Genomic DNA, 19,572 nt, shown 5'->3' on the forward strand with positions numbered 1-19,572 from the left:
GAGGCCGAGGTGGGCAGATCACAAGGTCAGGAGATCGAGACCATCTTGGCTAACACGGTGAAACCCCGTCTCTACTAAAAAAATTTTAAAAATTAGCCTGGCGTGGTGGTGGGCACCTGTAGTCCTAGCTACTCGGGAGGCTGAGGCAGGAGAATGGTGTGAACCCAGGAGGCGGAGCTCACAGTGAGCCAAGATGGCACCACTGCGCTTAAGCCTGGGGGACAGAGCAAGACTCCATCTCAAAAAAAATAAAATAAAATAAAACAATAACTCCATATTCACCCCAACCGCCTTTTTCTTGTTTGTTTGTTTTAAAATTTACATTATATAAGAATGTTTCTGTACTGATATGGTTTGGCTCCCTGTCCCCACTCAAATCTCATGTTCTGTTGTAGTTCCCAGTGTTGGAGGTGGGGCCTGGTGAGAGGTGATTGGATCATGGGGATGGTTTCTGATGGTTTGGCACCATTCCCCTAGTGCTGCCTCAATGACAGAATTCTCACAAGATCTGGCTTAAAAGTGTGTAGCATCTCCGCCTTCGCTCTTTTCCTCCTGCTCCCACCATGTAAGATGTGCCTGCTTCCCTTTCGCCTTCTGCCATGATTGAGTTTTCTGAGGCCTCCCCATACATGCTTCCTGTACAGCCTGTGGAACTATGAGCCAAGTAAACTTTTTCATGAATTACCAGTCTCAGTTATGTCTTTAGAGCAGTACAAGAACAGACTAATTGTACATGTATCTTTTGTGAAACTGCTATTGAAACTACTGTCTTGTTATTTATATCTTAATATGAGTAAGAGAAAGTAGTCTTAGAATTACTTTCAGGAAAACTTCATTCCTGCTCTTTACTGAATATATATATATGTGTGTGTGTGTGTGTATACACACACACATATATATGTTTATACACACACACACATATATATATGTTTACGCTATATTACTAGGGATAAAACATGCTGTGTAGATAGATTCCCTTTGTACCTTGATTGCCAAGAAGTGTAAGTACCTTGAGCTTAGGGTTTTCTGGTATAATTTTATACCTCCGTTTAATTTTATGTGCTTAAGTCACCCTCAGAGCTTTTTTTTAGCAAATGAAATATAATAAGATAATACACGAGGCCGGGCATGGTGGCACAATTCATTGGAGTCCCAGCTACTCAGGAAGCTGAGGTGGAAGGATCGCTTGACACCAGGAGGGCGAGGCTGCAGTGAGCTATGATCGTGAGCCACTGCACTCCAGCCTGGGTAACAGAGTGAGACCCTGTTTCTGGGGGGGAATAAAAAGAAGAAATTATTAAGTAGCTTTTAGTTTAGCCAAAAGAATTCTCTGAATGAGAATTGCATGTTGTTCATTTGAATGTAAGCATTTTATTGCTACCCAAGTTCACAATCTGTCAACTGAAATGCTTTGAAATTGACCTAATCACTAAGTTTTTTTTCAGCTGAATTGTAATATTTAAGATAGACAGAAAATCTTAGTGATTATGGGTAAGTTTGGGAGATGTGTCCAAAATAAACTAAAATTTTTTAAAAAGAGAAGGAAATATTTATTACATGTTTATTATATGACATATTTTTCTTAGTCATCACAAGAGCCCTAGTTTATTGTTTAACAGATTCATTATCCCCATATTTCAGCTGTGAAAACTATAGCTCATTCATGTAAAATTGCTTTCTCAAGGTCTCTTAACTAATAAAAGTAGAACTGGAATTTGGATCCTTTTTTTCTGAGAAATTACGATAGAACCTTTATTACTGATGTCTCTATTCTGGAAACATTTCGTACTAGAAACATGAACTGTTTCAGTCTCTATCCTATAACTGCTTTGGAAATATTTACCTGCTTCTGTAAATACATCCCAAAGAAATGACTTTTTAGTAAGGAATACAGTGATTTACTTCCTAAAGTCTAGAAAATAAAAAATACTGTACCTTGAGAGGAAACTTTAAAAAATCAATCTGTACCAAGCCAAAGTGGAAATGTACAAGCCTCTTAAAGAAAGTGATGTCTCCAGCTCTGCAAGTTTGGGCAAGTTTTTACAGTTAATAACGTTTGTGAAATTCAACAAATAACTTCTGTTGACAACAGGAGAGTATATGTTATTATTAATCAAGAGAGTGGTTTTAATTTTATTGCTTTCCTGAACAGTCACAAATACCCTTGAAGATGATTTCTTCTTAAACTCTTCTTACATTCTTACTTTTTCTGTTTCCCCCATCATTCCCTTCTCTTTTTCCCAACTCTACAGCCATGTAGTCTTTTGCAGAGGCTACATGAGGATTGGAGAAGTGGGGGAAATTTTGAAGACAGTTGTAAATTTATACTGGCAGTGCTGTTATTTCACTATTTTGTTTTTATGCATTTCTGAATGAAAGGATATACATATGTGTGTTACTCTGTTCTCATACTGCTAATAAAGACATGCCTGACACTGGGTAATTTATAAAGGAAAGAGATTTAATTGACTCACAGTTCAACATGACTGGGAAGGCCTCAGGAAACTTAGAATCATTGCAGAAGGGGAAGCAGACACATTTTTTACATGGCAGCAGCAAGGAGAAGTGTCGTGCGAAGGGTAGGGGAAAGCCTCTTTTGAAACAATCAGATCTCGTCAGAACTAACTCATTGTCACGAGAACAGGATGGGGGAAACCACCTCCATGATACAGTTATCTCCACCTAGTCCCTCCCATGACGTGGGGATTTTGGGAGCTATAATTAAGATGAGATTTTGGGAGGAAATATAACCAAACCATATCAATATGGCATAGAGGTTGAGTATAGGTTCCGGTTTTAGATAGCCTGTATTCACATCCTAGCTTTTCTTTCCACTTAGGCAAGTTAAGTAAATTCCCTGTACTTCAGTTTCATCATTTATAAAATGAGGGTTGAAATAGTAGGAAAGCCTGGGATTGTTGCCGGGAAAAATTAAGGCACTTAAGACATGCCTGTCACATAGGAATAATTCAGGACTGGTGCCGTGGCTCACTCTTGTAATCCCAGCACTTTGGGGTGCAGAGGTGGGAGGTTTGCTTGAGGCCAGGAGTTAGAGGCCAGCTTGGTTGACATAGCAAGACTGTCTCTATAAAAAATAAAAAATCCGGCTGGGCATGGTAATAGTTGGTAATAGTGTTGGCCTGTAATCCCAGCACTTTGGGAGGCTGAGGCAGGTGGATCACCTGAGGTGTTGAGACCAGCCTGGCCAAAATGGCAAAGCCCCGTGTCTACTAAAAATACAAAAAATTAGCCGGGCGTAGTGGTGTGCGTCTGTAATCCCAGCTACATGGGAGTCTGAGGCAGGAGAATCGCTTGAACCGGGAGGCAGAGGCTGCAGTGAGCCGAGATCACGCCACTGCACTCCAGCCTGGGAGACAGAGTAAGACTCCGTCTCAAAAAAAATAAAAAATAAATCATTCAGTATATGGGAATGTCTCTTCCACCTAACTTTGTCCAATTAGGGCAATAGTTCACAACTCTGGCTATGTATTAGGAGTCGTGCAAGGAGCTTTTAAAAAATACAAATCCAGCAAGGCACTGTTCCTCACACTTGTAATTCCAGAACTTTGGGGAGTTGATGTGGAAGGATCACATGAGGCCAGGAGTTCAAGACCAGCCTGGGCAACATGGCAAGACTCTGTGCTACAAAATATGTGTATATAACACATCCGCCCCTACTATTCTAATGATTAAGCCTTTGATAGGGATGGGGATCAGATTTTCCCTATTATTTACTTGTTTATTTGTAAATGCCATGAGGTTTTATTTTTTATTTTTATTTTTTTTCATCTGTTTTGTTCACTGCTGTATCCCCAATACCTGGAATAATGCCTGACACATTAAGTAGCCACTCAATATTTTTTTAATGAAAAAAAATGAATTATCTGTGGATTCTCAGTGGTTTATCTCCTCGCTTGCCATAATTTTTTTTTTTAAATTTACAAAGGTAAAATTCATTCTTTTTGCTGAACGGTTCTATTAATTCATGGTCAAATCCTCCCCTTAACCCTTGGCAACCACAGATTTATTCTTCATCCTTAGAATTTTGGGTTTTCCAGAGGGTCAAATAATTGAATCATACACTATGTGCCTTTTTGAATCTGGCTTCCTTCACTTGTAATGCATTTGGAGCTCATTCGTGTTAAGCATATTAATAGTTTATTCTTACAAGTGGTATTCCATTGAATGGAACAAATATGTCAACAATCTTGCACTGTTTTATTCTTTTTGATTTTTAGCTTTCCAGAGTGTTGAATCTTCCACCAGAAAACTTGATCACGTCAATATCTGCAGTTCCAATTTCCCAGAAAGAGTTAAGTATAATATGCTTGTAACAATCTAAAATGTTGCTGACTTTGTTGTTTTACCAAAAAAGCAAAAAAGAATTGTTACTCTTCAATTTGTGGAATAGTCCTTGAAATTAACTATAAGATATGATTCATTATATTCAACCTATTACTCCTATTGACTTTAATAAAATTAAAATCTGTATTTTAAATACTCTGATATGGCAGATTATATATTCTTATGTTCATTATTTTTGTTATAATAGTAACTAATTGTAGCAAAGTCTTTGGGAACGAGGTTCAAATTCAATTCTGTAACAATAAATAACTAAAATTGTAGTTAGAATCTCAGGGTTTTTGAAGGGATATTAAAGATTGTACAACCATCTGGTGCTTGAATACTGTTGTACCATATTTATCTACTAGGTTTTTAATGTTGTGTTTGTTTATTGAGTTTCCTTTTGAGTACTCCCAGTGATAGAAAACTGTTGGTTAGGACTACACACAACTTGTAGTTGCTTTCTCCGTTATAGAGAGATAATCTCTTTGTGAGTTTGGTCATCCTAAAGATTCTTGTTTACCATTTGGGTAGAAAACAGCAATTCGTGGATGAAGTATTCTCTGTCAATTAATAATGACAAGAAATTAGCTACATAGTAGGCATTTAAGCCCTAAGCTTTGAAAAGAAGTAAAGATATAATTACCAGTACCATTATGTCCTTGTATTTTATTACTTAACTTTGTCAGGACTTTAAGAGTAGAATGAATATTCTTCTCAGAATAGAACAAAGAAGTAAGTGGAAAAGAAAGAGAAAGGCTACGTTTGGCCTTCTAGTAAAAGCACCTTTAAAATGGCCCACTGCAGCTTTTTATATATATTGACTTTCTGTAAGAGAAGCAACCACCACCAAGAGGATCTCATGATTATATGTAAATAGATGTAACCTTCCAAACTAGTTGCCTGTTTCATAAAATCTGTAAATGACATTCTGCATAATAAGGGAAATGTTACTGGTTTGGTGTTTATTTGTTTTGAGACCAGGTCTCATTCTGTTGCCCAAGCTGGAGGGCAGTGGTGTGATCTGGGCTCACTGCTGCCTCAAACTCCTGTGCGCAAGTGATCCTCCCATCTTGGCCTCCAAAGTAGCTTGGACTACAGGCTCACGCCACTATGCCTGGCTGACTTTTTTGTATTTTTTATAGGATGGGGTTTAGTCATATTGCCCAGGGTGGTCTTGAACTCCTGAGCTCAGGCAATCCACCTGTCTTGGTCTCCCAAAGTACTGGAATTACAGGTATGAACCACCACACTCAGCCTGTTTGTTTCTGTTTTCATTTGATGTGTCAAAGGCCTTTAAGAAACTGAACCATCTTGGCCCATCTTTTGAATAGTATTTCGTTTGCCTGCTTCCACTTTAACAATCTGAAGTATTGACTTTAGTTTATAGAAAATAAATATTGGGGCCAGGCGCGGTGGCCCACGCCTGTAATCCCAGCACTATGGGAGGCTGAAGTGGGCAGATCACAAGGTCAGGAGATCGAAACCATCCTGGCTAACATGGTGAAACCCCGTCCCTACTAAAAATACAAAAGATTAGCCAGGCATGGTGGCACGTGCCTTTAATCCCAGCTACTCGGGAGGCTGAGGCAGGAGAATCGCTTAAACCAGGAAGGCAGAGGTTGCAGTGAGCCGAGATCTCACCACTGCCCTCCAGCCTGGGTGACAGAGTGAGACTCTGTCTCAAACAAACAAAAAAAAAAAAGAAAAGAAATATTGGGGAGGGCCTCAAGATTTTTCTGGCCTACAAATCTGAAATTCTTCGTATTAAGTTTGCTTAAAACAAAGGGAATCTCTACTGCTTTGCCATAATAAATTCAGGTTTCCTTTACAGTATGTAACTAAGCCTACCTGTTCGGTATTTCTGACTTTATTCCAGAATGTTTATAAGTGCCAGGAGAATTAAGAAATACTATTTTTGTTAACATGGTTTAATTAATATAATGAATTACTTTACTCTGATCTGATTCTGTTGATTTTATTTTCTGTCTACTATCTGATGGTAGTAAACAGAATTAACAACTTTATTATAAGCCAGTGGCTATCAAGTCTGCGGATTTCACGCTGACCAATATTACAAATCCTCAGACATAGTGCGAAAATAACTATTGCTTAAAAAAATTTTTTTTTTAGTATAAAGAATGAACATACAGGGACTAGTTTAATGAACCCTATGTGTGCCCATCACTCACCATCATCTGTATGGGTCCAGTTGTTTGTTTGTTTGTTTGAGACGGAGTCTTGCTCTGTCATTCAGGCTGGAGTGCAGTGGCACGATCTCGGCTCACTGCAACTTCCGCCTCCAGGGTTCAAGTCATTCTTCTGCCTCAGCCTCCCCAGTAGCTGGGATTACAGGCACACACCACCATGCCCAGCTAATTTTTGTATTTTTGGTAGAGACAGGATTTCACCATGTTGGCCAGGCTGGTCTCAAACTCTCTACCTTGTGATGCACCTGCCTTGGCCTCCCAAAGTGCTGGGATAACAGGCTTGAGCCACCGTGCCCGGCCCAGTTTTGTTTCTCTTATACCGCATCCACTCTCCGTGTCCACTTTTTTTTTTTTTTTTTTGGAGACAGGATCTCACTCTATTGGTCGCTGAGGCTGGAGTGCAATGGCAGAATCATGGCTTACTGCAGCCTCGACCTCCCAGGTTCAAGCTATCCTCCCATCTCAGCCTGCCAATTAGCTGGGACCAGAAGCGCAGGCCAGCACACTTGGCTAATTTTTTAAATTTTCTGTAGAGACAGTGTCCACCTACGTTGCCCAGGCTAGTCTTGAACTCCTCAGCTTAAGTAATTCTCCCACCTTGGCCTCCCACACTAGAATTATAGGCATGAGCCAGTGTGTTGGGCTCTCCTCATCCACAGTTGTTTATTTTGATATCTACTGCATTTCATAGCCTAGATGTTTTGCCTTTTTAAAGGTTTTTTTTTTTTTTAATTTATTTTTCTATTATAAAAGCAAAACAGATAATCTTCTTAAGGAAATTCAGGAAAATACAGAAGAATAAGAAAAGATAAAAGCCCCCAATAGTCTTACTATAGTAAGACAACTGATTTTAGCAAGTTGATGTACTTTTTACTTTTTTCTTGCCTTTAAAAAGACATAGCTATAAAACTACATAGAAATATGTAGGATTTTTGAATCCTTTTCCTGACATAATTCTTTTTTTTTAATGAATATCTCTTTTAACAATGTTGTAACATTCCCTTGTTGATAGACATTTAGATTGTTTTCATTTTTTAATATGAATTTTTTTCTTAGAGATTGGGTCTTGCTATGTTGTCTAAGCTGGTCTTGAACTCCTGAGCTCAAGCAGTCCTCCTGCCTTGGCCTCCCAAAGTGCTGGAATTACAGGCATGAGCCACTGTACCTGCCCAAAGTATAATACATAGTAGGCTGCTAGTTGATGTATTAAGGCTCAGGAAAATTCTTAATGGTGATTGTAGACTAGGTTTTTAAATGTGATGTTAACCAGAAGTCACACAGGAATTTTTAGTTATTTCCCTGAGTTTCATAAGTGTTAATGAAGGAAATAATTTGTGCCTCCTCAAAAATAAGTCTTTTCATTCCAGTGACAGATGGGCTGGATAATGTTTCAACCCTCTTACTCTGCCTATCGAGTCTCATTCTCTAGTTCCATATTAAACACCAGAAGATAAATTAATGTGAATAGTTATAATAGATGCTTATATGTTGATTTAAAAAAATTTTTTTGCACCTTGAACTATTTCAAACCTACAGAAAAATTCATAGAGAATGATGTAATGAGTACTCTCATGGTCACTTTCTAAGCTGTCAAGTCCTTTTTCCAAATGTACTTCAAGTCTTATTTTGTAGGGAAAGGAAGGGCTTTTGATTTTTATTAAGCATTACAGATAATGTTGAAATCACTGATATGTATTTGTTTGACTTCATTCCCTACCCTGCTTTCCTAGAGAGAACTGATCTCATGATGCAAATGATTTATTTTCACTAATCAGTTGCTTTGTGTTTGTTTCTTTGTTTTTGTATTGTTTTTTCACCTACCCAGTGAAAAGAATAAATGGCATTGTCTGTCTTTTTAATGAACTGCTGAGTGTTAAGAATAATATTCTTCTTTTTCTCATGTCGAAACTCAAATTACAACATTTAAAAAATACATCATTTGGAGGTCAGTGGAAGGGTTTAAATGAAGCACACCTTTGGAGTTGTAGAGGAAGCATTGTAGAAGAGGTCAAGAGACCTGGGCCCTTTTCTCAATCTGTGTTTTTTTGCCGTAGGATTTTAAAGGAGACGTTTAGCTTGCCAGACATCAGTTTTCATGTCTATAAAATAAGGTGACTGCTCTACCTGTTTCACAGAGATACCATAAAGCTACATTTGGGTAATAGAAGAAGAAGAATTTTTTGAGATGGGGTCTTGCTCTGTCACCCAGGCTGGAGTGCAGTGGCACGATCTTGGCTCACTGCAACCTCTGCCTCCCGGGTTCAAGCAATTCTTGTGCCTCAGCCTCCCGAGTAGCTGGTGTGTGCCCCCATGCCCAGCTAATTTTTGTGTTTTTAGTAGAGATGGGGTTTCTCCATGTTGGCCAGGCTGCTCTCAAACTCCTGACCCTTAAGTGATCCACCTGCCTCGGCCTCTGAAAGTGCTGGGATTACAGGCGTGAGCCATCGCACCTGGCCAGAAGAGGAAGAATTTTGTAAGACGATAAGAAAAATCTTCCAAATAAATACTAGGTTATTTCTAATTTTCTTGGTTTTAATTTTGTTTTTTTTAAATTTATTTTATTTTATTTACTTTTTTGAGACGGAGCTTCACTCTTGTCACCCAGGCTGGAGTGCAGTGGCGTAATCTTGGCTCACTGCAATCTCCACCTCCAGGAGTCAAGCGATTCCCCTGCCTCAGTCTCCCAAGCACTTGGGACTATAGGTATACACCACCATGCCTGGCTAATTTGTGTGTGTATGTATTTTTAGTAGAGATGGGGTTTCGCCATGTGGCCAGGCTGGTCTAGAACTCCTGACCTCATCTGCCTGCCTCGGCCTCCTAACGTGCTGAGATTACAGGCATGAGCCACCGCTCCTGGCCCCTTGCTTTTAATTTTGAAAGTACACAGAACACCTTATTCTGGTAAAGGTATGTCTCAATAGAGAACTCATAGTGATGAGTCTTTGTTACACAACTAATTCTTTTAAGGTAACAGGTCTATCTCGTTTCAATGTCTGTCTTTAGAGAAGTAGCTGATTTTCAGCTTTCTGTGGATTCTTTGTTGGAAGAAGACAATGACCATTCAAGACCAGATATTCAAGTTCAAGCCAAGAGACTAGCAGAGAAGGTACTTTAGCACTATTATCTTTTTGACATTGTAATAAACTTGTTATTTAAAAAAAAATACTCTGCAGGCTATCTCTGCCATAATAGTGAATTTAATAGTGTTTCTTTGTTTGAGGCATCTTGTGTAATATAATTTAAATTCATTTTAGCCACATACTATAAGGTTATAATGATTTTTCAAATTAGTTGTAAAGCATTCCTCTTGAGCTGACATTGTTCAATTTTTTGATTAACCACTTACAGGAAGACTGAAGTGTTAATTAAATTTACACATTGAATCTGGATGGACTTTTGAATTTAGGAGAACAAGCTTGATAAATTAGAGCAGTGAGTTGCAATTTTTAAAATGAGTTTTTGAAAAGATGAACATTAAAATATGAGAAGAATTGATTAGATGTAAATAGAATCATGATTACAGAGAAGAGGTGGTTAGATGATTATAATAAGCCTCTTTCATTTCTAAGTTCTCTGATGGGTTTGATATCTAAAAGAGGAATTGAAAGGATTGTAAGGAATTACTAAATATAAATTGTTAGTGTAATTCCCTCAGAAAAGGCAGATATGTTGGACAAGCATATTAACATATGTCACAGAGGCAGTGTCTGGGAACTCTAAAGAATTGGAACAATGAAAGTCACTATCATAGAAAGAGATGCTTATTTACAGGATGAGTATGATAAAGGAGCATTGGTAGCTTAGTAAATATTTATTTGATCAGAAAATCACTCCCAGATATTTACCAGGAATAGAATTATTCAAAATATAATAATTATTTCCTTTTCCCCATTTCTTATAGGTTCTTAAAAATAAAGACTAGTTGCTCATTAGTGACAGCAGATAATCTCTTCAAGTTCCATAGGTTTTTCATGAGATGGGTTCAGACATCTAATAGGTTAAAAAGTGAAGGCATATGCATAAGATGAACTATCTAAATTACATCTTATCTGTTGGTGCAGGTGCTTTAGCGTAGACCCTGACAGAATGTCATGTTCTGTGGCTCTCATGAAAGCTAGGTGAGATAAAAAGTGTTCATCGTATGTCAGAGTAGGTAGAATATGGGTAGAGTGATTTTTCTTACTTGTTAAAAGGTGAATTTGAGGGGAGGGAAAGGGAATGAGGAAGAGAGAGACTAAATACAGAATAGTATGTTAATTGGGAAAAAAAAGAGAATGTGTTTACTTAAATAGAATTATGGAACTAAAGAGATTGCCTAAGAACTAGGACCTGATATAGGGACCAGGAAAGATGACTGATTTGTGTCTTTGTAAGCCAAAAATAGTATTAGAACTACATATCTCATTAGGCCTATTATATAACATACCTGCTTTGTGCGATTTGTTCTTTTCAGCTAAGATGTGATACAGTGGTGAGTGAAATCAGTACTGGTCAAAGGACTGTAAATTTCAAAATAAACAGAGAGCTCTTAACAAAGGTAAGAATAAGTTAATATCCAGCCATTGTGCTTTCATTCTCTCTGCTTCAGCCACAGTGGTCTTCCTCCAGTTCTTAAATTCATTATACCTCCTCTAGCCTCAAAACCTTTGCACACACTGATCCATAACTTGGGGAGTGCCACCCCGAGTTAACACCTGCTCATCTTTTAAATCTTGATATTTCTTTGGCAGTACCTTTCTGACCCCTTCATTTATATGCTCTCGTAGCACTGTACAGTCATATACCACATAATGACATTTCATACACAGTGTGTATAGATGATGGTCCCATAAGACAATATCATATTTTTTCTGTGTTTAGATATATTTAGGTATACAGACATTATTGCATACAGTATTCAGTACAGTAACATGCTGTACAGATTTGTAGCCTAGGAACAATAGGCTATAACATACAGCCTAGGCGTGTAGTAGACTATATCATCTAAGTTTATATAAGCACTTGGGAGGCCGAGGCAGGAGGATCACTTGAGCCTGGGAGTTTGAGACTGCTCCTGGCAGCATAGCGAGACCCTATCTCTACAAAAAAATTAAAAAATTAGCCACACATGGTAGTTTGCGCCTGCAGTCCCAGCTACTCTGGAGGCTGAGGTAGGAGGATCACTTGAGCCTGGGAGGTTGAGGTTGCAGTGAGCTGTGATTGTGCCATTGTACTCCAACCTAGGTGACAGAGCGAGACCTTTTCTCAAAAATTTCAGTGGCCATGAATTTTCAAGCTTTATTTCAATTAACAAACTAAATAATTTTTTTCTAATTTGAGGATACCCATTACCTCACTTATTAAAAATATTCCCATATCCTTCTCAATTGACAATGCAGGGACAAGGGTCAGGGCTTTGAAGTCCAGCTACTCTTTCGCATAGGGGAATTCCGTATTGCAGCCTTGAGGATCTGAATCTTAGTGGGAATTTGATTAAAGGAGCAAGCAGACTGCTTACAGTTGCCCTGCTTAGTGTCACAGTAAAGCCAGATCCTAGAGCAGTGAGCACTCATGTTCAGAAAAGGACTATTGAATGTACCTCTACTATGTGTTACAATTTTAATGATAGTAATTCTTTACTCAAAACTTAATTTATTCTACATTTGGCTGTCAACCTAAAAGGAGGAAACTGAGGCAAAATTAATATAAGTAGAGAGTTTACTTGGGCCAAGCTTAAGGATTGCAGCTGAGGAGCACAGATTCAAGTTGCCCTGAATATACCCTTTGATCGGCAGCAGTTACAAGTGGATTTTTAAAGGGAAAGAAGAGGGAGTTTGAGTTGTTAACCAGAATTTACATTAAAATAATGTAAACTATTGATAGGCTGTATATTTTTCTTTGTATCATAAATTCCAGTAACATGAAGATAACGTGTGAGGCAGCTAGTTGGGAACAAAATCACATAAAACAATTGTCCCCAGCCATATGAGGGAGAGTTTGTGCATAACTGATGTCTGATAGGCATGTCTTTCTGGGCCTGCATACCTCACATAGCTGAGATTACTCTGAGCTATTTTTCTTTTCTCAAGCTTATAGCATCTGCTTTTCTCACATATTGTATCTCTAGTTTTATAATTTTAACTGTTTTACAGTCCATTTTTTAATAAGTAGGATAATACTCTAATAATTAAAAGTAAATACATAAATCACTAACGTAGTCATTAATAATGAAGTATTATGTACTGTACATAATTGGATGTGCTATACTTTTATACAACTGACAGTGCAGTAAGTTAGTTTACACTATAATTTTTAGGTCTCAGATGGTGGTCCTTTGCATGGTTTTTTTTGAGACGGAGTTTTGCTCTTGTTGCCCAGGCTGGAGTGCAGTGGCACGATCTTGGCTTACCGTAACCTCTACCTCCCGGGTTCAAGCGATCCTCCTGCCTCAGCCTCCCCGGGTAGCTGGGATTACAGGCATGTGCCACCATGCCCGGCTAATTTTACATTTTTAGTAGAGACGGGGTTTCTCCATGTTGGTCAGACTGGTCTTGAACTCCCAACCTCAGGTGATCCGCCCACCTCACCCTCCCAAAGTGCTGGGATTACAGGCGTGAGCCACCACGCCTGGCCATCATTTGCATGTTTAATGGATTTTTCAGATCCCATCAAGAAAAAAAATTCAACTCTTGTTAGGACCAACAAAGAATTAATACAACTTTGCTTGAGAAGTAACCATAATGGCATTGCGAAGAACTGTCACTTTGGTACCAAACTTCTACCTGTCAGTAGCTTGCAGTACTTTCAAGAAAAACTGTAACTTCAATTAATATTTAATTGTTAAAAGGGAAAAAAGAAAGTATGATCTAAACTAAATAGAAAAAATGCAAACAAAACCCTGTTTTCTTAGGGATGCTTCAAAAATACACAATGGATAACATCATTTTATTTTACACTTTTCAGTTTGCCAAGTTAAACTTTGCATGTTTTACCAAAAGTAAAAGAAAAAGATACTCATTTAAATGGCTCCAGTTCTGCGCCAGTGGCTGCATCTATTTCACTAATAGATGTTTTTCCCATAGGCAGTGGATGCATTCAAGTCACATGTAGTTTCTGTAAATAGGAATGAATGATTTTAAGCACTTTTCAACTGTTGACCAAAGAATTAACAAGTAGGGTAGTAGTGATAACTTCCTTATACATAGGGAGGTGAGTGATGGCTTCCTTGATAGTCCTGATCAGAGCCATAAAGAAATAATTAACCAACAAAGAGTTAGATAAAATAACAAAACTTGTCTACAGAAAAAGACAATGGTGATAGACAAAGAGAAAGTACCAGTTAATTGGAATATTCATTAATTGCTAAGCATTCCAAAAAGTGAAAGCTTTGAATGATTTCATTCTAATTAAAAGCCTTTTATGCACCAGTATTTACATTACTGAATACAACTTAACGTTTAAACATACATACTGATAAATAGATGGGCCTCTAGCTTATTCATCTGTTAGAATATCTGGGAACATTTGTAACTCACTGACATTCTGCAGTTAAAAGCTTTCATTTGATTTAATAAATCTGCTTCTTATTTGCCAGAGTCTAAATTACTGAGATCTAAAGATAAAGTGGCTTGGATCTCGACCTCAAGGAGCTTGCATTGTAAAAGAAAAGCATAAAAAAAACCTCAGTGTAACGTGTAATGGAAACAATAATGTGACGAGTGTTATAATGGTGGCATATTTAAGATGCAACCTTAGTGTAAAAAGGGGTACATATATGTGTATCTTGAGGAAGGGACATAACCTTGAATTGGAATGAAGATTAAAAATATATCTGGGAGATACAAGAACAGGCATTCCAGGCAGAGGGGATGGCTTGGGACAGAGTACAGATAGTCAGAAACATGGCATCATCTGGAAATTAGCAGACAGTTGAGAGTATGGTTTGTGCATAGATGGCATGGGGGAGGATAAGAAATTAGTGTGAAAGGCCTTCTGTTCTTTGCATAAGAGTTTCAGCTTTTTCCTATGAGTCATCATTTTCCATGTTATGTGTATCACAGGCAGCACGTATGATGATTTTTGGTAGTATAGCAGTGAAACTTATTTCATTTTAATAGATATTTATTGGCAGAAAAACCTAGCACTTCAAACTTGTGATTTTTATGGATATTAGAATGTGCCTTTTTTTTTTTCCTGTTTTTTTGAGATAGGGTCTTGCTTTGTCACCCAGGGTGGAAAGCAGTGGTGTGATCATAGCTTATTGCAGTCCCAACCTCCTGGGCTCAAGCGATCCTCTCGCCTCAGCCTCCAGAGCAGCTAGGACTAACAAGCGCAAGCCTCCATGCCCAGGCAGTTTTAAAAATTTTTTAATAGAGATGGGGTCTTCAACAGGCTGGTCTTATACTCCTGGCCTCAAGTGATTGTCCTGCCTGGGCCTCCCAAGCATGAACCACCATGCCCAGCCTATGGTATGCCTTTAAACAAATAAATTTCAAAAAAGTTCAAAAAAAACTGAAAGTGATAGGCGTGTGTCAGGTAAAAGTCAGATTAGAAATTGATAAATATATTTTTAAATTTCTTTGTGTTTTTCCTTTAGAGATGGAGTCTCTGTCACTCAGGTTGGCGTATAGCGTCATCATCGTAGCTTACTGCAGGGCTTGAGCTGCTGGGCTCAAGTAATCCTCCCATCTCAGCTTCCAAAAGTAGCTGGGAATACAGTCACAGGCCACTACACTTGGCTACTCTTTAAAAAATTTTCAGTGGTGGGGTCTTGCTGTGTTGTACAGACTGATCTCAAACTCCTGGCCTCTAGCAGTCCTCCCAGCTCAGCCTCCCAAATTGTTGGGATTGCAGGTGTGAGGCACTGCACCTAGTTGATAGAATCTCTTAAACCGTTCGAATCATTGAAGGGTTTGAATAAAATAGACTCGATTAAATGTATATGCTATGTAAAAAGATAGTTAGGTGTTATTGTTTTATTATATAGTCATGTGTTGCTTAACAATGGGATACATTCATAGAAATGTGTCCATAGGTGATTTTGTTATTAAGGGACATCGTAGTGTACTTACCCAAACCTAGATGATAAAACCGACTACAGGGACCTAGGCTATAAACTTGTACATCATGTAAATACCAAATACAGTATTCGTGCAGTTGTGACACAGTGATATTTGTATCTTAACCTATCTAAACATAGGAAAGGTACAGTAAAAATGCAGTATTAAATATAAAAGATGCTATACCTGTATTGGGCATTTACCGTGAATGGAGCTTGCAGGACTGGAAGCTGCTCTGGGTGAGTGAGTGATGAGTGCATGTGAAGGCCTCGAATATTACTGTACACTACTGTAGACATTACAAACACTGTACACTTAGGTTACAATGGGTTTATAAAAACATATTTTTCCTTGTACCATAACTTCAGAATAAAATAACAAAAATTTAAAAAAATATTTTTCTTGGCTCGACATGGTGACTCACGCCTGTAATTCCAGCACTTTGAGAGGCTGAGGCAGGAGGATCACTTGAGCCCAGGAGTGCTGGGGCTGCAATGAGCTAGGATCACACTGCTGTACTCCAGCCTGAGTGACAGAGCGAGACCCTGCCTCTATTTTTTTTTTTTTTTTTTTTTTTGAGACAGAGTTTCGCTCTTGTTGCCCAGGCTGGCGTGCAATGGCACAGACTCAGCTCCCACCTCCGCCCCCCAGGTTCAAGCGATTCTCCTGCCTCAGCCTCCCAAGTAGCTGGGATTACAGGTGCACGCCACCATGCCTGACTAGAGACCCTGTCTCTAAAAAAATAAATATTTTTCTTTCTTCAATAATAAATTAACCTTAGCTGACTGTAACATTTTTATTCTGTAAACTTTTTCATTTTTTAAACTTTTTTCTTCTATTTGTTTTTCTTTATATCTCAGCTTAATTTTTTAACTTTTGAACTCTTTTGTAATAGCAGCTTAAAACACATTATACAACTGTACAAAAATATATCCTTATTCTGTAAGCTTTCTCTAATTTTTTTAATTTACTTTTTAGACTTTTTTGCTAAGTCTAAGCTAAGACACAAACACATTAGCCTCAGCCTACACAGGGTCAGGATCATCAATATCACTGTCTTCACCTCCACATCTTGTCCCACTGGAAAGTCTTCGGGGGCAATAACACACATGAAGCTGTCATCTTCTATGATGACAGTGCCTTCTGGAGTATCTCCTAAAGGACCTGCCTGAGGCAGTTTTACAGTTAATTGTTTTCAATAAGTATAAGGAGTACACTTTAAAATTATGATTTAAAAATATAGTGGATTAAATACATAAATCAGTACAGTCCTTTATTATTATCAAGTATTATGTGGTGTACATAATTGTATGTGCTATTCTTTTATAAGACTGGCAGCCTAGCCTAGTAGGTTTGTTTACATCAGCGTCACCACAAACATGTGAGTACTGCAATGCACTAGGCATTATGACCTGCTGCAACATTGCTGGGTGATAAGAATTTTTCAGCTCTGTTACAGCCTTAATGGGACCACCATTGTATATATGTGGTTCATCATTGACTGACACATTGTTATTTGGTGCGTTACTGTAGGTGTTGTTTTTGCAGTGGTATAGCTGAGAGATGAGGACCTAAACCAGGGTAGAAGAACCAGTTATTAAGTAACTGTAACGATATTTAGGAGATAATACACATAGGACCCGGTGATTAACAGGTGACTAATTACAGAGGTTGAGGGAATAAGGTAAATGTTCGGGACTCCTAGGTTTCTGAGTAGGTTAGTTGGGTGAGTGGTAGTGCAGTTTGTGGAAATAGAGAGTGTAGATGGAAGAACAAGTGTATTTTCTGTGAAATGCCTGAGAAGCATATCCAATCAGTCTGTAGCACTAGAGAGATTAAGTAGTTAGAAGTAATTAGTATTTGAAGTCTTTTTTTTTTTTTTTTTTTTTTTTTTGAGATGGAGTTTCGCTCATGTTGCCCATGCTGAAGTGCAGTGGCGTGATCTCAGCTCATTGCAACTCCCATCTCCCGGGTTCAAGCGATTCTCCTGCCTCAGCCTTCCAAGTAGCTGGGGTTACAGACATCTACCACCACACCCGGCTAATTTTTAGTAGAGACAGAGTTTCACCATGTTGGTCAGGCTGGTTTTGAACTCCTGACCTCAGGTGATCTATCTGCCTCAGCCTCCCAAAGTGCTGGGATTACAGATGTGAGCCACCATGCCCGGCCAAGTATTTGAAGTCTTAAGGTGACCTGAAAGTGTAAAATAAAAAGCTAGAAGCAAGAATGGAACACAGAGTGCAGAGTCAAGGGCAGATGGTGGAAGAAGAGCCTACAAAGGAGATTGAGAAGCAAAAGTTGAGAGAGAATGGTGTCTTTACAACCAAGGAAGGAGGATAGTTGCAAGAAGGGAGTAGTCACCAGCTAAGATGATATTTGAAAAGTGGTTACTCCTGAGGAAGGAGGGAAGGAATTAGGATAAGGACAGATGATCGAGAGGGACTTCAGCCTTATCTTAAATGTTCAATTTTTAAAAAATTAATAACTTTGCCTTTTTGTTGTTTGTGCCAGGTAAATCAGTAGATAGAGGGTAATTGTCAAAGATAATTCTAACTTACTATGATTAACTGTTGTGGAGTCTGCCATTCATTACATAAAAAGAAGAAGTGAAAGATTTGTAGACTTTCCACTTAGAATAATCTGAATCTAGATTTCTTCTTACTGTATTCGTTTCATGTATGTTCTTGGACTAATAATACTGGGTCTCTAGTTTATGACAGACAATATTCTGTATACTGTCTATATATTGTATTAATCCTTTATTGTTTCTTATTACACAATGTGAATCAAGAGAATATTATTTTCTCTATGTCCTTGTGCACATACGTACTATTTCTGAACCTTAGTTTTGGATCCATTAAATGGGAAATGTTGCCCATCTTTAAGATTATGAGGCTTAAAGACAATGGGTACGGTAGAAGCAGCTGGACTTGGACCCAGCACTATATGTTTCTTAAATGTCAATTGTTCGGTACTGGCTGCTGCTCCCTTCTCTGCTTGTTCCATTTAGAGACCGTTTTAACCAACTCTTTGATAATAAAGTTTTTCACAACATAAGCCACATTTTTAAGACTCAAGATGCATTTTGGGGCCAGGCATGATGGCGCACGCCTATAATCCCAGCACTCTGGGAGGCTGAGGTGTGAGGATCCATTGAACCCAGGAGTTCAAGACCAGCCTGGGCGACAGAGCGAGAGACCCTGTCTATAAAAATAAAATAAATTTTTTTTTTTTTTTTTTTTTTTGAGATGGAGTCTCGCTCTGTCACCTAGGCTGGAGTGCAGTGGTGCAATCTCGGCTCACTGCAACCTCCGCTTCCTGGGTTCAAGCGACTCTCCTGCCTCAGCCTCCCAAGTAGCTGGGACTACAGGCGCATGCCACCATGTCTGCTTAATTTTCTTTTGTGTGTGTGTGTTTTTTTTAGCAGAGATGGGGTTTCACCATGTTGGCCAGGATGGTCTCGATCTGACCTCCTGATCTCCTGATCCACCTGCCTCAGCCTCCCAAAGTGTTAGGATTACAGGCGTGAGCCACTGTGCCCTTCCAAAAAAAGTTTTTAATTAGCTGGGTGTGGTAGCATGTACCTATAATCCCAGCTACTCTGGAGGCTGAGGTGGTAGGATTGCTTAGGTAGGAAGATCGCTTGAGTCTGATTGAGGCTTCAGTGAGCCCTGATTGTGCCACTGCACTTCAGTCTGGCAGACAGAGTAAAGCCCTGTCTCAAAAATGTAAAAATAAAAGTAAAATATAGATGCAGTTGGGGAAAGAAAACCAACTGATATGAGTAAACAAAAGTTCATCACCATTAACAAAAAATAAAATGAATTTTGTGAATTATATACCATAGTTCTATGTTAATAAAAACTAACCTGGAATATGTTTGGGAAGTTTCTGTGGGATTTCCTTGTTTCTTACTTGTGTAGCCAATAGGCATTATACATTTTTGTCTTTTTCCTACCATTACTTGTAGTCTTTAA

The 19,572-nt window shown here is 38.5% G+C and overlaps 1 protein-coding gene across 7 annotated transcripts in view; it reads left to right on the forward strand.

Moving 5' to 3' along the window:
* RARS2 (arginyl-tRNA synthetase 2, mitochondrial) overlaps window positions 1-19,572 on the forward strand; it is a 72,074-nt gene that overhangs the window by 12,150 nt on the left and 40,352 nt on the right. For 4 of the 7 annotated variants that reach the window (XR_276354.4, XR_012433624.1, XR_012433623.1 and 1 more), the window contains exons 2-4: window positions 4,239-4,312; window positions 9,561-9,663; window positions 11,011-11,094. Coding sequence is in view for 2 of the 7 variants with exons in the window: in XM_005552404.3 (XP_005552461.1) it covers window positions 4,239-4,312; window positions 9,561-9,663; window positions 11,011-11,094 (261 nt within the window). In the remaining 5 variants the exon portion in view is untranslated. The remainder of the gene's footprint in view (window positions 1-4,238; window positions 4,313-9,560; window positions 9,664-11,010; window positions 11,095-19,572) is intronic. The other 3 variants (XM_045391217.1, XM_074037503.1, XM_074037504.1) reach the window with 3 other exon arrangements.

The sequence above is a fragment of the Macaca fascicularis genome, chromosome 4, assembly GCF_037993035.2.
Source record: "Macaca fascicularis isolate 582-1 chromosome 4, T2T-MFA8v1.1".
Lineage (NCBI taxonomy): Eukaryota > Metazoa > Chordata > Mammalia > Primates > Cercopithecidae > Macaca > Macaca fascicularis.